This window comes from Tripterygium wilfordii, chromosome 11 (genome assembly GCF_013401445.1).
Source record: "Tripterygium wilfordii isolate XIE 37 chromosome 11, ASM1340144v1, whole genome shotgun sequence".
In the NCBI taxonomy this organism is placed as follows: Eukaryota; Viridiplantae; Streptophyta; class Magnoliopsida; order Celastrales; family Celastraceae; genus Tripterygium; species Tripterygium wilfordii.
Window position 1 is genome coordinate 8,671,012 of NC_052242.1, and position 22,764 is coordinate 8,693,775.

General features: G+C 36.7%; 1 protein-coding gene and 1 long non-coding RNA gene across 2 annotated transcripts; one reads left to right on the forward strand and one right to left on the reverse strand.

The window, feature by feature from the left end:
* Positions 1 to 5,642: 5,642 nt before the first annotated feature.
* On the reverse strand, positions 5,643 to 7,128 carry LOC120008585. The gene is made up of 3 exons (XR_005470537.1): positions 7,068 to 7,128; positions 6,875 to 6,967; positions 5,643 to 6,077 (listed from the first exon to the last, which is right to left on the reverse strand). It is a non-coding gene; the product is annotated as an uncharacterized LOC120008585 (long non-coding RNA).
* A 1,901-nt stretch (positions 7,129 to 9,029) lies between these two features.
* LOC120008743 (protein FAR1-RELATED SEQUENCE 5-like) lies at positions 9,030 to 10,060 on the forward strand. Its single transcript, XM_038859119.1, has 3 exons — positions 9,030 to 9,559; positions 9,642 to 9,890; positions 9,943 to 10,060. Exons 1-3 carry the CDS (start codon positions 9,030 to 9,032, stop codon positions 10,058 to 10,060), a joined length of 897 nt encoding a protein of 298 aa, XP_038715047.1.
* The last annotated feature ends 12,704 nt before the right edge of the window (positions 10,061 to 22,764 follow it).

A 22,764-nucleotide genomic window follows, 5' to 3' on the forward strand; every position in this document is an offset into this window, starting at 1 on the left:
ACTGGTTACCTTTTCGGGTCAATTCCTTAGAGCTTCCGGAGTGTGAACTTCGTACCTCCTCATTATTCCAAACTCCCTAATTCAGTGGGGGTATTTCATGTCGACCCACAGCTTGATTAGCACTTGACTGTTGATTTAGGATCAGTTATGTCAACATTTGTACCTGCTGAGAGAGTTGTTGGAACTGTGCCTGAGTGCAAGGTACGTCGTACTGCCCAGCTTGGGGGTTCAGCAGTTCGATTCTTCGAGCTCCTTCCCCTTGGTTTCCAACTTCCCCAGGAGGGGGATGGCCCCTATGTTACCGGTTAGGGTCATCGGGGTCTATAACTTGGCGGCTTGTTTCAAAAGTAAATGTGACGTTCTTCCTTAGTCTGACCATTGTGAGTTTCTTTGGGGAAGTTTATTTTCCTTCCCACAGATGACGCCGAACAAATGATGTCTAAAACAAGCTCACCCAATCAGACGAATTAGCCAAGTCAGGCTGAGTAAGAACGACCGATTTCTCCTTTGCTGGTACGTGATCCCTTCCTTCCTTCCTGCGTAAGAAGTGAACGTAAGCTTCGGTAGGGCCCCGATGGTGTACTCGGTGCTTCGAGCGTTGCCTCTTGCTCAGTAAGTATTTTAGAGTGAGAGTTCGAGAGCTTACCTGAGGGCAGAGGTTCCCTTTTTATATAAGTTTGAAGTGTTTGAGTTGTAATAGGAGTCAGACTCTCTCTCATTGGTTTCCTGGAGGGCTTTTTAGAAGTAAATTACTTCCATGCCCTCCTCCAAAGGGGAGTAGGACTCTGTTGAGAATTGACATCCCATGAGGACTCTTCACCGGCTAAACTTCGTATATACTCGCTTCTGTAGTGCGGTTACTGAAGTACCCCCTTCTGTTATACACTGAGGCGTGGTCTTCGGTTTGTGCACCAAAGTGCCTTCTTCCTCTTTGTACCTAGGTGTATACTTCGGTTATGAACCAAAGTGTACCCTTCGGTTCTTCTACCACCTCGGCCTTGCTGGTACTTATTCTGCCACGTGACCTTCTCCAATTATGAGGGGTATTTTGAGAATATCAACATCAAATTTATACTTGCACGTAATCACACAAACCTTTTTCAAAATAAAAGTCTCCAAGTGTTCAAGGGATGGTAAAACTCCCTGAGTCCTTTAACTTTGGAGGCAATTTATTTTGCATAATGGTTGTGCACTCCTCAATTAACATCACAGTTTCATACTCTCTCAATTTCATCTTGTTGGAAAAAATTTCTTTCTATAAATTCCATGTAATTTGACATTTGCAAAGGGAATATTAATGTGCACCTTTTTAAATAGATCAAGAAATTTTGCAAAATTTATTATCTAACATATTCTTTATCAATCTATGAGGGAAAAGAATAGGAGTGTAAGGGTTAAAGTTTGCTCATCCTGTTTTGTTAATGAAGGATTGATCACTTTTCCCCTCTCTATGTCTCGACCTTCTTCCTTATTCTTCTACTTTTCATCTTTCCCAACAATGTCTTTTCTATTCTGCGGAGTTATGGCTTTCACTTACTCTTTTTGAGGATTGTTCAATGAGAAATTTTGGTAGTTCCGTCATAGTTGATTATAGTTGTTGGAGTAGGAATTGTTTTGTTGTCGATGGTAAGACATAAAGTTAGCTTGCTCTAACTTCTTGGTGGTGAAAGGACTTCCCATCTAACGCTTTCTATCTACATGATTTTGTGCACCCAGGATAGAATTCACTAACAAGATTAGCATATTGAACTTAATTCACACTCATAATATCTAATTTCTTTGTCATATTTGCAAGTTGAGTAGCAAGAGTAGAGAGAATGTCAATTTCAAAACTTATTGCATCCCTTTTTGGTGTCACCCTTTTTAATAGCCATTGGTAGTTGCTTACAACCATTTCCTCCAATAATTTGTATGCATCTTTATGGCTTTTTCCCATCAAAGTTCCACCTATTGCAGCATTTATCATTGACCGAATATATTTTGCCAAACCATTGTAAAAGGTTTGCACCACGAGACAACATGGAACACAATCTCAAACTGGATAAAATAGGTGATGTTGTTTCGCAACTTTGTTGTTTTGTTGGGGGAAACTTTGTCAAGGACTTTTTGGCAAGATCGCCCATGTTATGATTGTCCTTGTTGGAAGGGAATTCAACCACCCTTTTGCCTTATCTCTGAATGAAAACGTAAACAAGCTTAATCTTATTGCATCATCTGAAACTACATTATGTTTGAAAGTATCGCATATCTTGAGAAAGTTAGCGATGTAATCATTCAGATCATCACTTGGCATCCCATTGAACTGCACTGATGTTTGGATCATTTGTATGATGGCATGCTTTATTTTGAAGTTGTTAGCTAGAAATATTCGATCGCCTTATGCTCGATGTTGTCCCGGTCACCAAAGGTATATCATACTCCATTCAAGTCTTCTGGTTATCAGCGTCTTGAATAAGATTGTTCATGGCTAGTTGTGTGCCTGTCAAACCCTCTTGATTTTCTTTATTCAAATGTCGAAAAGTCCGTTCAATATCCAAATCAAAAGGTACAAAGTCCATGCTTTTCAAGCGTCTCATACGAGACATAAAACACCAGAAAATTGAGAAGACAACAAGCAACTTAAACTTAAATAAAGAGAAAATAATATGGAAAACAATAAAATTCAAATGAATCTAAAACAAGTTGGTATCAATATTCATAAAAATAAAACACTCCACAACAACGGTGTTAAAGACTTGTTACATATATCGCAAATATACAAATCGCTCAATTAACACAATGAAAGTAAAGTATTGATTCTATGAGAATTGTTCTCCTATCAACTATCGAAAATTTTAGTCCTAAATTATTAGAAGAAGTCAAAAATTTTAGTCTCATGCTCTTCCCAAGACTCTCACTCACTTTCTAATTAATGCAATCAAACCTCCATATCATCATATTTCATGAGCGTGATTTCGTTTCATCAAGCTTCCAATAAACTCCTTCATTTTCAATGTCCTAAGATCCTTCGCCTCTTGGATTTCCAAGACTTTGCAAATCATTACATATGGAGGTTAGTCGTGCAAACATTTTAGCAATATAAGACTCAATTAATAAGATCAATCAATTATAAGAACATAATATAAGACTCAAACATTTAATTGAATTTATACTCGAGTACAGTAGCACTTCTTATGCAAAATATCACCTTTTGGTTCAAATTATCTCTAATGTTCAAGGTAAGTCATATTCATTTGAGTAATCTAAAATTAAACTTCTATAGGTCTCTATCTAATGTCATTTTCATAGAAAGATCAATTAAGACTCAATTATAGAGCTCACAAACATTTTAGCACAAGTATACATATCATCAAAATTAATTTATTTGGCATAAAGAAGCCATTAGTTCATATATGCAATCAATCATCTCATGTAATCAAACAACTCATACAATCAAATAGTTCATGTAAAAAATCATATTAAAGAGTTAAAAAAGATAAATTTTAGAGTTGACCGTAGGAACCTTTTTGTTGATTTAGTGGATTTTCTCATGCTTTGTGTTTATCCATGTACTTAGTAGGCTTCAAACCAAACTTCATCCTAGGGCTGAAAAATGTGTGTTCATCAGTTATGCACCGAACAAAAGAAACTTGTGAGTATGGATGTCTCTTTGGTAGAGAGGCGACCTTACTTTGATAAAATTGTCTTCAAGAGGAAAGAGAAAATAATGAAGCTCAGTTACCTAATACCTTATTTCCCGGACTTGTTCATGATCCTTCCACCTCTAATAGTCAAGAAATTGGTAGTAACAATAATGAAAAAGAGGAAACACTAGCCTAGCATTGCCAAACTTAGATGACTCACAAACAAGGGAGAAATACTAAGACAGAATCACGTTATTTCTACCTCAAAACTTTGCGTTTACACTAGATGGGGTAATCATCAGGGAAATAGAGACTTTCCCATAACTCTAGCACAAGACTAACCACTGTCTCCAAGCAATATTCCATCTAATACTCCAAGTAACTCTAATCCTTCTTTGTCAACTTTCACTCATATTGCTTCTGATCTTGATTTACCTATAACAATTAGAAAGGGAGTCCAAACCTATGCAAAATATCATCTTCCAAAATATGTTTCTTACAATAGGCATTTTAAGTCTCAAAGAGCGAAAAAATCTCCCACCTGTTTATCATGAGAATCATTCAGGAATCCTAAGAAAATATGGATTGCAAATGAGCTGTTTTGGAATAGACGAATGGTCCGAAAAGAATGGGACTTAGGAGATAGTTAACTTAACGATGAATGGTCTGAAAACATCATCTTCCTAAATATGTTTCCTCCTCATAGCCACCAAGTGTCCTCCATAACGCAATAGCTCTTTGAATTTGGCCTCATATTCAGCTACTGACTTTCTTGGCCTCATATTCAAAATCCAATTAAGATTTGCACTATGTATAGGCAGGTGCCCCAACATTACTCCCAAATTTTCAATTTGCTGAACTTGACAAGAAGATTTAGCGGTACAAATAAATTAACTTATTTAATATCTTCAAGTCAATGCACAAAAACCCAAGCCAAACTTTATCTTTAACACACGCCATAAATGAATTTAAAACAGAAAAAATAGTTTCATGAAAATCATTATGAAAACCATTTGAAAAATCATAATGCATGAACAATGGTCGAGTGACCACACAAGGGCAAAATAACAATAGTCCTAAAACTATGTGAGGACGCTAACACCATCGGGATATGAGGATTACCCAAAAACTACAAGGTTTGAAAACCACATAACAAAATTACACACATCATCCAAGGAGTAAAACCCATGGGGAAAAAAGTCAAAGAGCATCCATGGATGGAACAAGTAGATAAAAGAGTGTACCCCAAAAAAAAATAATTAAAGGGAAAACAACAATAGAACTAGACATGAAAAGGTGATATATAATGTCTATTGATGGAAATGGTACCAATCTCCAGTACATGGTACCACAATAAGAGGAAATTTTCTACATCTTGACGAGTTTCTAGCTTCAAGCACTATCCAATGAGCTATTGAAAAAAATTAAATACTATGTCTTAATTTATCAAGCCTAGGACTCATTTAACAAAATCTCCAAATTGAGTCAAGAACTCTAGAATTCATTCTTTACTAATCCTAACCAAAACTTAAATACGAAGTTATAGAATCCAAGAATATGAAGAGGTTGAGCCTCTTGAACGTCTTCTCATACACCTCTGAATTCTTTGAACACCCTTGGAATGGGAAGTCCAGCTAGAGAGAGAGTGAGATAATTCTTGGATGAGATTCAATTAAGAAACCAATCTTAGATTCACGATTAATGAGAGAATTGGAGATTCCTTACCTTATTATGTAACGCCCCGACCCAGAATGCGTTACTTTTGGTGTCATCTTAATCAATCTACTAATTAATTCAATCATTAAATCATTGAAAATTTCGACAACACCTCCCCATAATACGGGAGATGTCAACCTGGAGTAAACGCGCAGCAATATCACAAATGTATTCACAACCTAAGCAGGGCCTCAGGCCATCTAACAATTCATATCACAGTTAAATTCTCAAGTCTAAGCAGCGTCTTAGGCCACCTAACAAATCATATCATCAATAAATTCTCAAATCTAAGCAGGGCCTCAAGCCTCCTAACAATCACACATAAATTCTCCACACACAATAACATATGTAATCCACAACCAATGTAAGGAGCAATCCTGCAAGCATAAGTCATCGTCAGGATACAAAGTCCACAAACCCGGTTCGGGAGTCCCAATCACATGGAGCACTCTCCCAATCGTCCATCCCACCATCGAATTGGGGTATCACACAACATGTCTCAATCAATAAAATAGGTATGACGAAATACTAATAACATATCAAATTTTAGAACCATCTAGTCTTATTACTCTCTAAGGGTCTATCCATGTCACAGCTCATTCAAGCCGTTCCGCAAGAAAGGGAATTGATAGGGTAGATTCAGAAGCTGCCTCAGGCTTAACAGGGGTTGCTGGTGATGCGAGTCTATAGGCGCACGCTCCTCCTGATCTGCAACCCTGGTACTGGAACTAGACTCACCTGCGAGGAGGGAATAAGGAAAAGAAAAGGGTGAACGAAAGGCCCAGTAGGGAATAATAAAGAGTAAGTGAATAATATAAGACTGAAGTAATAAGAAAGGCACAAATGCAACAATATGATAGCTAACATCATGTACACCAAACACAAGTAGATAACCACATCATACGAGATCCTAACTTGGCCCACCGATATCCCTATATATACCGGGACCTGAACAGCCTAACGACATCATCGCATGGTGCTTCGAGCACATATGGAATCCTGACTCGGCCCACCAGCAATTCCCTTAGGTGCAAGTAAGGCGAGAACGAATCATAATGAACAATAAGAAAAGATAAACATTCTTAATAGGAAGAAATATTCAAATAGAATAGCAAAGGGTGAAGTTTCCCTACCTCACACTCCAAAAATTAGCTATGTAAACCAATACTCAACCTTGAATTTTTCGGCCTCAACCAACCTATTATTCGGTAAGCCCATCCTCCAATCAATATACAAACAACTTCAATTTCACATATCTATCACAAACTGACCCAATAAATCAAGAAACCATTACCTTCTCTTTCCCAAAAACTTTCCAAGTTCTTGAACTTCACCTACTCAAACTTGCTACTCTAATCAACAATAGAATCTAGAAATACAACCATAAACAAGTCTAAAACAACCTATTAAATCACTAATTTCATCTAATTTAAAGTTTTTCCCCCAAATCCATAAAACCCATAAAACCCTAAAAACCCTAGAATCCTAAATCACGCAATCTCTAGATACTAGCTTTTAGGTTTAAGAAAACTTACCAAGGTTGTAGAGACAAGTGGAAGGAAGGAACTCAAGCTTTCTTTAGGCCTCAAATGATGTAGGAACTCATGGATTTGAGTTTGGGTTCAAACCTTGAAAGATTAGGACAAAGAGAGGAATTCTTAAAAACATGTAAGCTAGAGAGAGAAGTCATGAATCCAACTTGAAACAATTGAAAGAGGACAATCTTACCTTGGTTGATGATCTTAGATTGATGGAAGGGAGGAAATTTGAGAGAAAATGGGGTTTAGGGTTTGTTTTGGTCGGGTGTTTGAGTGGAAATCGTGAAATGGGTGTTTTTAAAACAATTCACGCTTGTAGATTTTAGGAAGGTTTCCGGACACCTTGGATGGCCGTCCGGACACCTCTGCCTGAAACCATCTCTGTTTCAATTTCTTCTATGGCTGTCCGGACAGCTTTACAAAGCTGTCAGGACAATTACACCTGTAGTCACAAATTTCAGTTTTAAAACCACTCATACACCCTCAAATCACTCGGTATTAATTTCTAATGATTTTAAATATATATATATACTCAACACATGTTGGTCCTACCTAATTTCTAAAGAAAAAGAAGTTCGGGGTATTACATATTATGCTTTGAGTGATTGTGTATGAGAGTAGTTGAGGTTAGAGTTTGAAAGAGGTGAAGAAGAGAAAAGAAGGAGAAGAAAGATGAGAACGTTGGAGATGAATTTCTCATCCCCTAGGAATCAGTGTCAGCAACATAAGATTTCAACTTTGATTAAGTTCCAAGTGGCAAGAAAAAGATATTCGACTTCGATAAATTGTAAGGGAAGTTTCTAACAGGATGTTGATATGCCTAGTAACAGTGGAGTAACCAATGTGAATGATCAGGTAATATGGATATGAGGTAGTTTGTTTTATGGTAATCTATCAATCTCATATTTCTTTATGTTTTTTGATGATGTTCCTCAATGTGGATCTTTGGTGGCTATATGGACTTTTAAAGTCTGGGATTTGGATTGATTATGTAATTATAATTCATAATCTTTTTGTAAAGTCGTGTTTATTGATGAATCTCATGATTTATATAAAAATTGTGAATAAATTGGTTTCTAAATAAACTAAAGTGTAGTTACTTTGCGTCTTATCCACAACTTCAAATACATTGGAATTTCAATTCCGACACATTGGATTCTCAACTTCTTTATAAACAAACACTAAAACTTCTGATCAATAGCTACTTCAAAACTTCTTCTCCTATCTACATACAGAGTTAAAGATAAATAACACCCGCGTAACATGCAGATTCACAAGATAAAGTGTCCAAAATTTGACACGTGAGAACCCATATAAAGACATAAAGTCATACCTTTAACATGCAATTGATCCAGTATCGACACGCAAAAAACTCATATACAAAAGTTTTAAAACTAATGAAAACACCAACCTCAAGCTCAAATCATGATAAAAGCACAAATCAAATTTCAAATCTCTAACTAGCTCATTTGAAACCAGATTTGTATCCTATTAAACAAGAATTCAAAGCTAGTAACCTAGAAAATTGTAACAAGGCAGGAAGTATAGAGGAACGATAGGCGACAGCTTTACGTTAGGGTTTCGACAATACAGCAGCCCCAGCTGTAGTTTAATCTTACGGAGGATATTGATCTTCACAATCGGATGGCCAGCAATTCATTTATTTTTATAATATTTTTTTGATCAAATTAAATCACTTAAGACGCCGATTTTTCCCAAAAATCTCTCTTCGTCGTTCCCTCTTCTTTTGGAAAACTCATTCCCCCTCTTCCATTGTACGACATCCCTCTTCCTTGTTTCCCTATTCTTTTGGAAAGCTTGTTCCCCCTCTTCCATTGTACCATTTCGGAGATGCAGAACTCGAGTCCCCCCTCCTCAATTGTACAATGTCGGAGATGTATCAAATGGAGGCCGGTGTCAATATGCAAACCGACATCACAGACAATAGTTTTCTCAAAATAGCGAGTCTAGTAATGATATTGGCCTTCCCACTAATACTGGATCATGATTACAGGGCAAAACCACTGCAAGACTGGTAATGGTTTTTTATATGTTTATTTTACACGAGACCTTGATTTTGAAGATTTTCAAAAGGATTATTGTGTAGATAAAGAAGTAAATTATACAAAAAAGATTATTGAGGAATAAGGGGATGGAAAGCCTAAAATTGGGATGGAGTTTTGTCAATTTAGCAGAAGCTTGGGACTTTTGGAAGAAGTATGGGAAATCTGTGGGGTTTGGAGTGCGAAAGGATTACATCAATCAAAGCAAAAAGGATGGAGTGTGTACTAGTGCAGTTTTTGTTTGTTGTAAAGAAGGTAAAAGACAGGAGGACAAACGGAGGATTGGTAGCATTCATCGTTGGGAAACAAGATCACAATGCCATGTAAAGGTGAACATAGCTTTGGACAGAGGGAGTCATAAATACAAGATCAAAAATTTTGTTGAGGAACACAATCATGAACTTGAGCCTCCAGAGACTTGTCATATGATAAGATCCTACAAAGAAGTGAGTGCATCTTATGGTTTGGCAATTGAGTTGGCTAGCGATTCCGAACTCACTCCTAGAGCAACCCATGAATTATTATGTAAAGAAGCAGAGGGGAGGGCAAAACTTGGGTTCATCATGGAAGATCAAAGGAGTTATTTGCGATCAAACAGAGAAAAAAAATATGGAATATGGTGAGTTGGGAAATATTGTGAAATACTTTGAGGAGAAAACAACGGAGGATCCTGGATTCTTTTATTCTATGCAATTTGATAGTGATAAATTAGTCACTAATATATTTTGGTCTGATTCGAGAATGATTGTTGATTATGTTTACTTTGGGGATGTACTCACCTTTGACACTACGTATGGCACCAACAAAGAGTTAAGACCGTTGGGTGCATTTGTTGGTCTTAACCATCACAGGCAAATGGTGATTTTTGGTGGTGCTCTTATGTATGATGAAACTATTGATTCATTTGCATGGTTATTTGAAACTTTCTTGAAGGCTCATGGTGGTAAGAGGCCTTAAACCGTGTTTACAGATCAAGATGCTGCTATGTTGAATGCATTGCAGAGAGTGTGACCTGATACAAGACATGGGTTATGCATTTGGCATTTGGCATTTAAATCAAAATGGAATCAAGCATTTGGGTTGGCGAATGAAAGAAGGTTCTACATTTTTGACTAACTGAAAAAAATTTATGTTTGAATATGGCGAGGAGGCTGAATTTGAAAGGGAATGGAAGATGTTGCTTAAGAAATATAGTTTGAAGGATAATGAGTGGTTACTTCGTATGTATAGTTTGAAGGAGAAATGGGCAAGATGCTACATGAAGTATGCATTTACGTTGGGTATACGAAGCACACAACTTAGTGAAAGCTTGAATAGTGACTTGAAAGACTACTTGAAGTGTGACTTCAATATCACTGATTTTTTCAAAAATTTTGATAGAGTGGTTGAGCAGAAGCGTGAGGAAGAGTTGGAGGCTGAGCTTAAAGCTTGCCAAAGGGTACCTCTAGTGGAGTTCTCTGATTCTCCTCTTTTACAACAAGCGGCCACCAATTTTCGCAATTTTTCAAACTCACCCTCGACGTGCATTAAGAATGGTGTTTAAAATGAAGGATGAAACTCAAACCACACATGAATATGTTGTTTTCCTTCATGACATAAAAGATAGAGAGTTTAAAGTACTTTGTGACCCAAAGAAGGAGTTTATCAATTATAGTTGTCGAAAATTCAAGAGAGTGGGTATTTTGTGTAGCCTTGCACTTAAAGTATTTTGTGTAGCCATGCAGTTAAATAAGATGGTGATTCTTTTTTTTCCTTTTGCCTACAGTCTTATGATACAACCCCTCATCTATGGTCCAATGTGGTATATGATCCCAAGATGTCATTGCAATTTCCAAATTATCCACACCATGGTCAGGTAATCCAACGAAAATTCTCTGATTCTCCTCTTCTTCTTTTTTTTAATGGCTAATTTTCCTTTATTTTCCAGGGAATTCACCCCAATGAATCATCCACAAATGAGCATGTTATGTGAAGCTAGAATGCCACTGCATAACTTGACCCCTTCATTATATGGTCCCTCCAGTGACTCTCTTCAAAATGGTTCCTAAGAGTTAATTTTGTAAGAAGACTCATGCCACTGCAACATAGACAAAGGCTCCAAGTAAGGATTGGATCAACTTGTGTTTATTTTTGTGTAAGATGGTTCAAAATGGCTCATGCCACTGCATGTACTTGTTTATCAACTTGTGCATATTTTGTGTAAGATGATTGTATATAACTAAATATAACAAGGTTTGTGGAGGTCAAGTGATGCGTCTTCAATGAGAGGTTCTCCATTCCTTGAATCCTAAGAACAGGATTTGGGAATCCTATTCAACGCAAATTCAGAGAATCAAACAGAGAATTCCATTCAAAATCAGTTCGACGCATGAGTAGAAAGAGGTAATGTTTGACAATTTCCACTCAAAGCATCCAATTCAATTTAATGAAAAATTCTCTGAGATAAGGGATCATATTGAAAAAAAATAGACAAGGGAATCAGCCTGATGACTCTCAGGAGAAGTCCGGTAGGTCCACATTCTCATGGTTTGTGCAGAGGAGGTTCAACAGGAAAACTTGAAGCTCACGATGCATCTGTGAAACATGTCGGGATCCCAGCGGCTTCACAAGCAGGCACGATGAGGAAGGTCGGATCCTACTTTGTTGAAGCCTGGCTCGTCAGTGGGTGGTAGTTGGTGGTCGTGGGTCTGTGCACCACCGTGGCCTGAGAAGAGGGAAACGAGGAAGAGGGAATGACGAAGAGGGATTTTGAGGAAAAGACAATGTCTTAAGTGATTTAATTTGGTCAAAAAATATTATAAAAATAAATGAATTGTTGGCCATCCGATTGTGAAGATCAATACTCACCGTAGGATTAAACTACAGTTAGCGCTACAGCAGCCCCCAGGAACCCCTACAAATGAGCCCTCCCCCTCTGTCAATTTGACTCGAGTTATCTGGTGATAGGAACATACAGGTGACAAAGCTTAACATTGGTGCATATTGTTCCTTTCGTGCATGACTTGACACAATAGAAGATCAACAATAATGAAAAATAGGATGACGGCGGTTGAAGCTTCAGTGGAGAATCTATCGATTACCTTTGCAAAGCAGTTGACAAGTATGTCGACAAATTTTAAGTCGCAATTGGAAGCTAAACTAATGGCTGGAGTTCATCTGATCAGACGTGGACTCACCAAATAGAAGGACCCATAAATTTTCCAAACTGAAGAAGATGATAGATCTAAACTAGGCCTTAATCGGGGAGTTCGTAGAAATGAAAGACAGAGCAGAAGGGTTTCTAGCAACGACAGAGTCGGTAGTGAGTTGATTTTGCCAAATTTGTGGAAGGGGAAGATCCTTTGACTTGGGTTCCAAAAATTGAGCAATATTTCTCCTTTTATGGCACCCCAGACCATCAAAAGGTACTAATCATTTCCTTTAACTTAGATGGTGATGTGTTAAAATAGTTTAGGTGGATGGATTGCTTGCAATCCACCACACGTTGGGATGATTTTGTTACTGTATTTTGCAAAGAGTTTGGTTCTTCTGGTCTATGAAGATTGTCTTGAATCTTTGTTTAAAGTGAAACAAGTGGTTGGTATGAAGGAATATGTGATTGAGTTCTGTAGGTTGTCTAATAGAACTCAATGGATTAGTGTAGGTATGTTGAAAAGTTGCTTTATAGGGGGATTAAAAGCTGAATTAAAGTTTGACGCGAAGATTGAACCAGCAGATGTTCATGAAGCAATTGTTATGGAAATGCAATTAGATGCTAAGTTGAATCATTTTAATATTAATGGGTCCAAATCAATTCTTCCGAAACCAGTTAACCTTAGTAGTAATTTTGCTAAGTCTACTGGTGGTTACCCTGTTAAAACAACTAACAATATGAATAAAAAGCCTTCAATATCTAAGTTGCCTACTAGGAGGATTACACCAGAGGAAGTTCAAGAAATGGAAGCTAAGGGGTTGTGTTTCTATTGTGATGAAAAGTATATGAGAGGCCATAAATGTGCTAAGAAACAATTCTTACTTCTTGAGGTTAATTTTGATGAATCAGAAGAATTCATTGAATAAGTGGTTATGGATGGAAAGGGATTAGCTCAGGCTTCAGAATTTCAATAATTAGAACTGCGTACATATGCTTTTTATGGATTGGCAGCTAATCAGTCAGTAAAGACTATGAAAGTAAGAAGTTTATTACATCACATCCAATTTTGATTCTAATAGATCTGGGAGCACATAATTTTGTGGAAGCTAGGTTCATCAAGCAATTAGGTTGAAATTTGGAAGAACAAAAGAGTTTGAGGTTATGATAGGGTATGGTGGTAAGGTGAAGAGAACAAGTTATTGCAAAGGAATACCAATACATATGGGAGAATATAATTGCAAAACTAACTTTTTGGCCCTACCATTAGGGGGTTGTGATATGGTATTAGGTATACAATGGTTGACAACTGTAAGCCCCATATTGTGGAATTTTAAACTTCTGACCATGGAATTCAACAGTGAAGGTTAGGCATATCAACTGAAGAGTGATACTTCATTTTTTACAAGAATATACAGGAGGTCTCTTTTCAACATATTAAGAAGGATTTGAATTGTACCTGTCGCGGTATACTTTTGTATTCTTAGGAATTTCATAACAATGAATTGCTTGAAGAATTATCAGTACAACAAGTGGATGAATTGAAGTCATTATTGTTTTCTTATGACTCCATTTTCTAGAGTTCAACATCTCTACCACCTTCTAGAAGTCATGATCATAAGATACCCTTGGTTCCAAGAGTTAAACCAACTAGCAGAAGAACTTATCATTATGGTCCACTTCAGAAGAATGAGATGAAAAATACTGCAAATTCTTATTCATTCATAAAATACCTTTCCAAAAGAACATCATCAGGTTTTATACTGACACCAGCACCGACTTAAACTAACCAATGTTAAACCACGTCACTTGTATGTTCCTATCAACTGGTGATTGGTTATGCAAATGAGCGACTCAGATTCTGCCCTCACTCCTTGGCCCTCCCCCTCTTTCTCGACTTAGTAGTTCGTGACTTCATCGTGTTCGTGGTCGATAGTGTCTGTTGTACTCAACTGAACCAATTTATTAATTTAAACTATTTTTGTTTTTTACACTTTTAGTTTTAGTAAAGTAAGTACTTAAAGCAAATGCAATAAGACATTTTTGCTGGACCAACAAAAATCTCATCTTTATTATACAAAAAGTCAAGTCCAACACGTATCCCAATACAACCACATCAACAAAACACATCTCCTAATACAACTACATCAACAAAACACAAATTTCTATACATTATACATTCTCACCCAATATGGAGGCCAACAACATTCCATGTCTCCATGTTACCCCCAACAAAACTACACCAAAACAAAAAATCTCAATACAACCACATCAGCAAAACACGTCTCCCAATACAGTCACATTAACAAAATACAAAATCCATTACATTTTTGTTGACCCAACAAAATTTTACCATTGTGGTTGCTTTTACTACTTGGCACAATTATGTTTACAATGGGCCACATATGCTATTGGGCAATGGCCCATACAACTATACTCCTACAAACTTATAATTAAAAGTATGAAAAATGTCATTTTAATACCCACTTGACAAATGTTGGACACATAAATCAAATAAAAATTCACTTTTCCACATAAGTACATGTTTTCCACATAAGTACCTTTTTTAAAAATTAATAATTACATAATCCCACATTTACCCTTCTTCTTCAATAGGCATGAATCTAAAAGATACCTAGATCTAAGAGACATGCTCTCCATCTCCAAAATTACCACTATCCGCCTCCATCTCCACCACCACCGTCGCTCCTCCACCACATCACACCTCTACAATCATCTTCTTCATTTTTTTATTATGCTTTTTCTTATTTTTATTAGTCTTCATTTTCATCTTGTCAAATCTAAAATGTAATATGATATCTGAGATCGTAATATGAGATCTGAGATCGTAAGATAATCGTTCAGATCTGAGATCGTATGTTACTATTTCAATGTTATTACAAATCTAAGATCGTATGTTACTGTTTCAAACAGTAACATTACACAAGCAAAACGAACCAACTTCAAGTCTCCCTTTTCCGTGGTCATTTTAGACAAAATCTGCGGGGCATTGTGCATCTCAGTAAGGGGAGTCTAACAGTGGTGGTGATGTAGTGAACCGTCACCGGAATCATCTAGATTTGTGACAGTGGTTTTGTTTATTACGTTACTGTTTGAAACAGTAACATGAACATGTCTGAATAATTTTACAGAACTTGACAGATTAATTATTTCAGATCCATCACTTATAAACTCAAGAAAATTTTAAACAAAAATCATGTACCCGACATCTACACCTAAATGAAAATGAGGAATAATAGAAACCATATATCTAAAGTTTTTTAAGCTTTAATTGAGAAAAAATAGATCTAGAGAGAAGAAGAAGAAAAAGAAGAAAAGGAAGAAAGAGAGACAAAGAGAAGAAAGAGACAAAGAAGAAGAAAGAGAGAGAAAAAGAAGAAAGAGAGACAGAGAAGAAAGAAAGAAAGAAAAGAAAGAGAAGAACAAGGTTGAGGGTATAAAGGTAAATAATCATTTCATGAGTGCTTTTATGTCCATGTATTTTTTTTGTTGGACTTAAATGTCTAAAAATACACTAATAGCTACCGGCTTGTCATTGTCCCTTGAAAGTAATAGACAATATTAGGCCCAAAAAAGATGTATTGTATATTATATAAAATATGTTAGTACTTGGCACAATTATGGTTCAGTTTTTTGATTTGAGACCAAAATGTGCACCTTCGAAACGAACACGAACACGAACACTGACAATTACAAATTCTCTAATCCAAACCCAAACTGTACACTGAAAAACCGAACCAATTGACAAAATTTAAATCGATTTGGTTGGGTTTCTTCCACCCCTATTTATAACTCATTATGATACACGCAGTAATACTAAATGATCCAAAATCTAACACGTGTTAACTTAAAAGCTTATTTCTGCATTCTCATGGTATTTTTTTCACTCACCTTTAACTTGTCAAAGAACACCTTAAAAATACCATGCCTATTTACACTTGAAATGCTAGGAATTCATTTATATATATATATATATATATATACACATTTATTGACTCCCTCTAGCAAAGGCCTCCACATACTGGTTGAAGATATATAGTAGTCCTCTAAGCTGATGTCAATTCAAACTTCCATACGTCATCAAGGCTGCTTCTAAGTTGATCTCAATTCTAGCTTCTACACGCCATCAAGGCTTCCTCTAAGCTGAAGTCATTTTCGAATTCCACAAGCCGTCAAGGCTTCTTCTAAGATCATCTCTAACCCAAGTTGCAAATGGAGTTGTAAAAGGCCCAACTACCATTATACAAACCGAATCCCAAAAAATAAGGCTCCAACCCAGGTTACAAATGGGGTTGCATTATGCAAGCCGTGGGCTTTAGGTGCCAAATTTCCACCTCCTTTCCCTGAGATGAAAAATACACGGGTTATCTTCAACCGTTTCTTCGTCTCTTCTCCGTTGAACACATATCCGCCATCACCATCTTGAAGCTTCCATTCCAGGTTGGTTTGCGTCAATTTCGGTATGGATTTCAAGTTTTCTATGTTTAGTCATCTTGTTTTTGAGATTGTAATCGATCTATTACCTTCTTTTCTCCGAAAATCCTCAACTACACTGCGATGGGCATCCGGGGAATTAGCTTGTGATTTTCACCAAACTCCGTCTTCGAATTAGGTATGAATTGATCATTGTATACTAGGGTATACTAGTTCTTTCAGGTTTTGTTCAAGATTTTGTTCATTGAAAGTTGGTTTACGAAATAGGGCTTAGGATCTGCTGAGTTTTTAAGCGTTTGTTTACATCTCTCTCTGCTGAACTGGGACTGGAAGTGGCTCAATGAATATTTGAGGGATTAGGGTTTCACCTGCTCCATGTCCATGATTAGATCAGTTTTGGTTGATGGGTTTCTAGTTTTGTTGATGGATTGACGGATGAGTGGGATTTTAAGTTGTTAATTGTGTCGTTTGGATTGGTTTGACTTCAATTTGGCGTTGGTTTCACTAAATTATGTACCTTTTCTTGTGTTGTTTGACTATTATTGTTGAATTCAACCAACCCCTCGTTTTCTTTGTTTTGTTATTGTGACCAATTGAATTATTGTTGTAGAATGCTTGATTATGTTGCTCTGCTACTAATTACTAAACATCTCTTTGGAATAATTAGTGAGAGTAATTAATCATTATTGAAGTTTGTATTAAAAATTTGAAACCCACGTTTGGGTGTATGAGAGCTTGACATATTTGAGATTCTATGAAACAACATTCTATTGTTATGTAATAATCTTCTTCACGGCTTTCTTAGTCTCTTGTCCACTTTCTTACTCTCTTGTTTGCTTTCTTAGTCTCTTGTTTAGGCTTCTTTGAGTACCTGAGGTTATCTTTGGATGCAGATATCATTGGTGGGTTTATGTTATTGGTTTCTTTACGGGGGGAGAGGCTGTCAGTGGGTCAATTCTCGCTACTTGTTTTGTTTTGATAAGCAATTCTTGTTGCTTGTTAAAAAACAATTAAAAAAGATTTTCTTTAATTATTTACCATGAATTGGGTTTCAAGGTGTCTTCAATACCATAATGCCTTAACTAGTATTTTCAATACCATTACATTGATCATATATATATAAATCATGAAATTTTCTTAATTTCCAGATTCTACCATGCAAATGGATCCAGTTAGGTATGATGGATCTTTCTAGAGCCTCCTGCTCAGTGATGATCCTCATTTGGAATTCACTGGTGAACATAAATTTTCAGAGGAGGTCAGTGCTCCTGATGTTGTCCTTATCCTCCACGAGAAAGAAAAAGCCAAAGGAGTAAAAATTTTACTCGTGAAGAAGACCTTCTGATAGTGTCTGCATATCTCAACACCACAAAGGACCCAGTCATCGGGAACAACCAACAGTCCACAACATTCTGGGGAAGTATTTGTAAAAACATCGAAAATAATGGTGGAACACCTTTCCCACGAACTCAGTTATCTATCAAAGTCCGGTGGAGTGACATTAACAAAAAAGTATGCCAAGTTTGTTGGGTGTCTCAACAAGATAGAAAGGTTAAATCAAAGTGGACAAACAGAGCAAGGAAGGGTAAGTCCACAAATCTTTGCTTCATAGTTAAATGTTTTTACCTTGCTAATATAAACTTCCCGATTGATCATCACTTTATCGAAAATATTATTGGTAGATTACTGAGGCTCATCAACTATATGCTTATGAAGAAGGTAAATGTTTCCCTTACCAGCATTGTTGGGAAATCCTTAGAGATGATCCAAAGTGGCAGTTAACTCTTCCAAACAAGAAGGCCAGACAACTTCTTGAAGTTAATGTGGATGTACCTAGTGAAGAAGTTGGTCACCCCTCCCCAAGTGCATCCGAGGGTAGACCAATCGGAAGAAAGGCCGCAAAGGAATTAAGAAAAATATCCTGCAGTGAAGGTAACTCAATCTCCTCTATTAATTCCTCTGTATTTACTTAGGAATATTGGGCCAAGAAAGAGGAAATGGACAAGGCAAAGGTTGAAAGCCAAGAGAGGACCTTTAGGCAGCATGAAAAATAGCTCGAGATCGAGGAAATGAAGGCAAAAATGGAGATCATGAGCAAGGATACGACCACCATGGATCCCTCCTCGGCGGCATACTATGATACAATGAAGATGGAGATATTGAAGAAGTGTGGTATAGCCGATGGATCCAGCTATTATGTTTGTTATGAATATTGTTATTTATTTGTGAGAATTATGTATTGAACATTTTCATTTAATTATTCCCTTTCCCTTTACTATCGAATGTATCCTTTAATATTGTAGTGTTTTAAATATCTTTCACTCTGATTTTGGATAGTTGATGGAATATGATTTAAAGTCATACAGTAGACAGTACAACATAACAACCCTAAATAGCACTAGAATAATGAAGTTGACATTAGTACATTTAACTAAAACAGAACACTCGACCCAATCACTCACGGTTGCTATGTGTTTCCCATAAGTGCTCAATTAAGTCTTGCTTTAGTTGGTTGTGCACTTCTCCACTCCTAATACGTCCCAACGTCGTAAACATTTCATCCACTACAGCATGCTGACCACTGGAGAAAGTTGTTGGAATGTTATTTCCAACAATATCAAAATCAGTGTCCATAACAGTAGGACCCTCATCTTCGATAATCATATTGTGAAGGATAATACATGATTTCATTATATTAGCCAAAGTATTGACGTCCTAGGGATGTGCCAGTCCATGAAAAATCGACCATCGTGCCTAGAGCACGCTGAGGGCACGCTCGACATCTTTGCGTCGAGACTTTTGCATAGCGACGAAGTGCTTATTCTTCCAACCTTGTGGGCACGATATTGTCTTCACAAAAGTAGCCCACTTTGGATAGATACCATCGGCTAAGTAATATCCCATGTTTTACTCATGGTCGTTGATTACATAGTTAACAGCAATGGTACGACCTTGAGACAAAGCATCAAAAACAGGAGTTCTATCAAGGACGTTAATGTCGTTGATGCTACCCGACATCCTAAACAAATCATGCCATATCCATAGATCTGATGAGGCAACTGCTTGCAGTATGATTGTAGGTTCACAAGCATGTCCAATGTACATTCCCTGCCATCCAGTGGGGCAGTTCTTCCAAGTCCAGTGCATGCAATCAATACTACCCAACATGCCTGGGAATAGTACTTGTTCTCCGAAGGTGAGTAATCTAGCAATATCATTGGAATTAGGAGCCCTCAGGTAATGATCGCCATAAATGTCAACAACAGTAGCGACGAAATGGCAGAGACACTGGATAACAGTACTTTCATCTATCCGAATGTATTCGTCAACAGAATTTACGGGTTACCCATATGCCAACATGCGGATTGCAGGTGTGACCTTTTGGAGTGATGACAAGCCAAGAACTCCCAGAGCATCTCTTTTCTGACGAAAATAATCGTTACAAACGACAACGTCGTCCACAAGACGACAGAAGAGAAGTCGATTCATCCTAAAACATCTCCAAAAAAGATGAGGAGGAAATACTAGAACCTCCGCGAAATAGTCATGCCACAGTCTTTGATGGCCTTCCTCCCGGTTGCGGTTGATAACACGATGGCCGGGAACAAAACCACGGTGGCGCATAATTGTTGCATTCCAACGTTGTTGTTCTTCTTCCAACATGACAGCCACCGTAATATCAAGATCATCATCAAAATCCTCATCTATATTGAGAAGTTCACCTAAGATATCAGGATAACGTCAAAGAAAATGAAAATTTGATGTGAGGATGGTGATTCTTGTTTGCTCCAATATTGAATTATTGAACAAACATCAACTATATATAGCCAACTTTTGCCTCTCAAATTTTGGGTTTAAAATTCAAAAGTAAAAACAAGGCGAACATTTTTTAGGTGGGATACAAAATGGACGAGATGAAATTAAAAAATTCAAACATTCCAATTCACTTAAGCGGGAAAATTGAAAATATTAAATAAGTAATTTTTTGATATTATTTTTTAGACAAATCATATATATATTTAACAAGTATAAATAGTATCGGGCCGGAATTACAATGGGCCTTCAATTTGGGCTTTAGTCTTAAATATTGAATTGCATCTCCATTATACAACTCTCCATTGCAATCAAAAAAATTTCCAACCCCTGAAACACAACTATTTGTCGCAACCGGGGTCACGACGCAGTTCGACGTTTGAAAGGATGAAAAATGTTTAGAGTCGCCACCAATTGATTTAAGGTGCAATTGGACACCGTAAAAAACCTGCGAACCAGAGAAAAGGGTACAGGGATCGATTGAGTGTGGGGAAGGTGTTAGGCACCCCACAACTCCCGTTTGAAAACGGTTACCCGGATTAATCTAATGGCTATCTTATGGAAACTTGCTCTTTGCAAGATATAATTATTTTGAGAAAAAGGTTGGTATGAAAAATACTATCAACTCATGATAGCTTTGGAAAAAGGGTTTGAAATAACACTTATCAACTTATGATAGTGTTTGAAAAAAGGTTTGGAATATTACTATCAACTTATGATAGTTTTTATTTGGGAATACACTGCCAACTTTTGGTAGATTTAATTTTAAACATCAATTTATGGTATAAATGATAAAATGCCCTACCAACTTTTGGTAAGTTTGATTTTAAATACCAACTTATGGTATAAATGATTATATGTACTACCAACTTTTGGTAGGTTTAATTTTCAATACCAACTTATGGTATAAATGATCTTATGGAAACTTGCTCTTTACAAGGTGTAATTGTTAAAGTTTGAATTATTACTTTCAACACACTTATCAACTTATGATAGTGTTTGAAAAAAAGCTTGGAATATTACTATCAATTTATGATGGTTTTTATTTGGAAATAGGTTTGAAATAACACTATCAACTTATGATAGTTTTGGGAAAAGATTTGTAAGAATACTATCAACTTATGATAGCATTAAAAAAAATTGTAATTTTACTAAAAACTTATGATAGTTTTTATTTGGAGACACACTACCAACTTTTGATAGATTTAGTTTTAAACACCAACTTATGGTGTTAATGATAAAATACCCTACCAACTTTTGGTAGGTTTAATTTTGAACACCAACTTATGATGTAAATGATAAAATGCCCTACCAACTTTTGGTAGGTTTAATTTTGAACACCAACTTATGGTATAAATGATTATTTGGAAAAAATGTCATTTGCCAATTTAATCCATTATTGCCAACTTATGGCAAATTCATAAATGAAATCAAATATGGTCCATAATCCAGATAAGTCAAACCACACATTGCGCACAGATTTTTCAACTCTGATTTCACCTATCAAATGAGGTCGAAATGCAACGAAATTTTATATACAATGTCACAACACCTCAATAAACACTATATCAAAATTTCAGAGCAAAATTCAAAGTTTAAAGCAGTCTGCTAATCTCGGACAGATTAGGGTCTTGAAAATCCTGCAGTTTGAAGTCCTTGATTGTAGAGGCTCGCATTGGAGAAGATTGTTGTAGCAAAAAAAAATAACAGGAAAGCTTGATGATTGATGAACTTGATGGCAAGAAGTTTCTCCCCTTTTCTTTCTCTCTTTTTCTTTTTCTCCCCCCTAGCTCTCTATTTTTGCTCTCTTCCCTTAGCTCTCTCCCCTAGCTCTCTATCTTGCTCTCCTCCTTTAGCTCTCTCCCTTAGCTCTCTATTTATAGGAAATTAGGAGCTACCCATCCATTGAATGACCAACCATGGCAACCTAAGTGGAGTCACCACCATTGAATAACCAATTTGCACTAAGTAAGTGGATTCACCACCATTGAATGTAAATGGAGTCACCACCATTGAATTTGCACTAAAATGATGGATTCACCACCATTGAATGTAAATGGAGTCACCACCATTGAATTTAAGTGGAGTTGCACATCAATTTGCACTAAAATGATGGTGATGCATGGAATGATGTCAAGAGAGATATACATATATGTGTATATATGTATAGGTGGAAATAGTAATGGGTTTGACAAATCATGTGGTGGGCTTTCAAATGATAATCAAGACATTGGTCAAGATGGTAGTGGACACAAGCAAATTAGCTCTTCATGAAATGGGCCAACAAATGTTGAACATAGGTTGGTATGAATTGGGCTAAGATATGAGTATTTGTGGGCTTAAGAATCCAAGAAAGAGAATATTTATGGGCTTATAGGTACAACAAATGTGTTTTTTTGCATTTTTGTGTTTTTTCTCATTTTTGT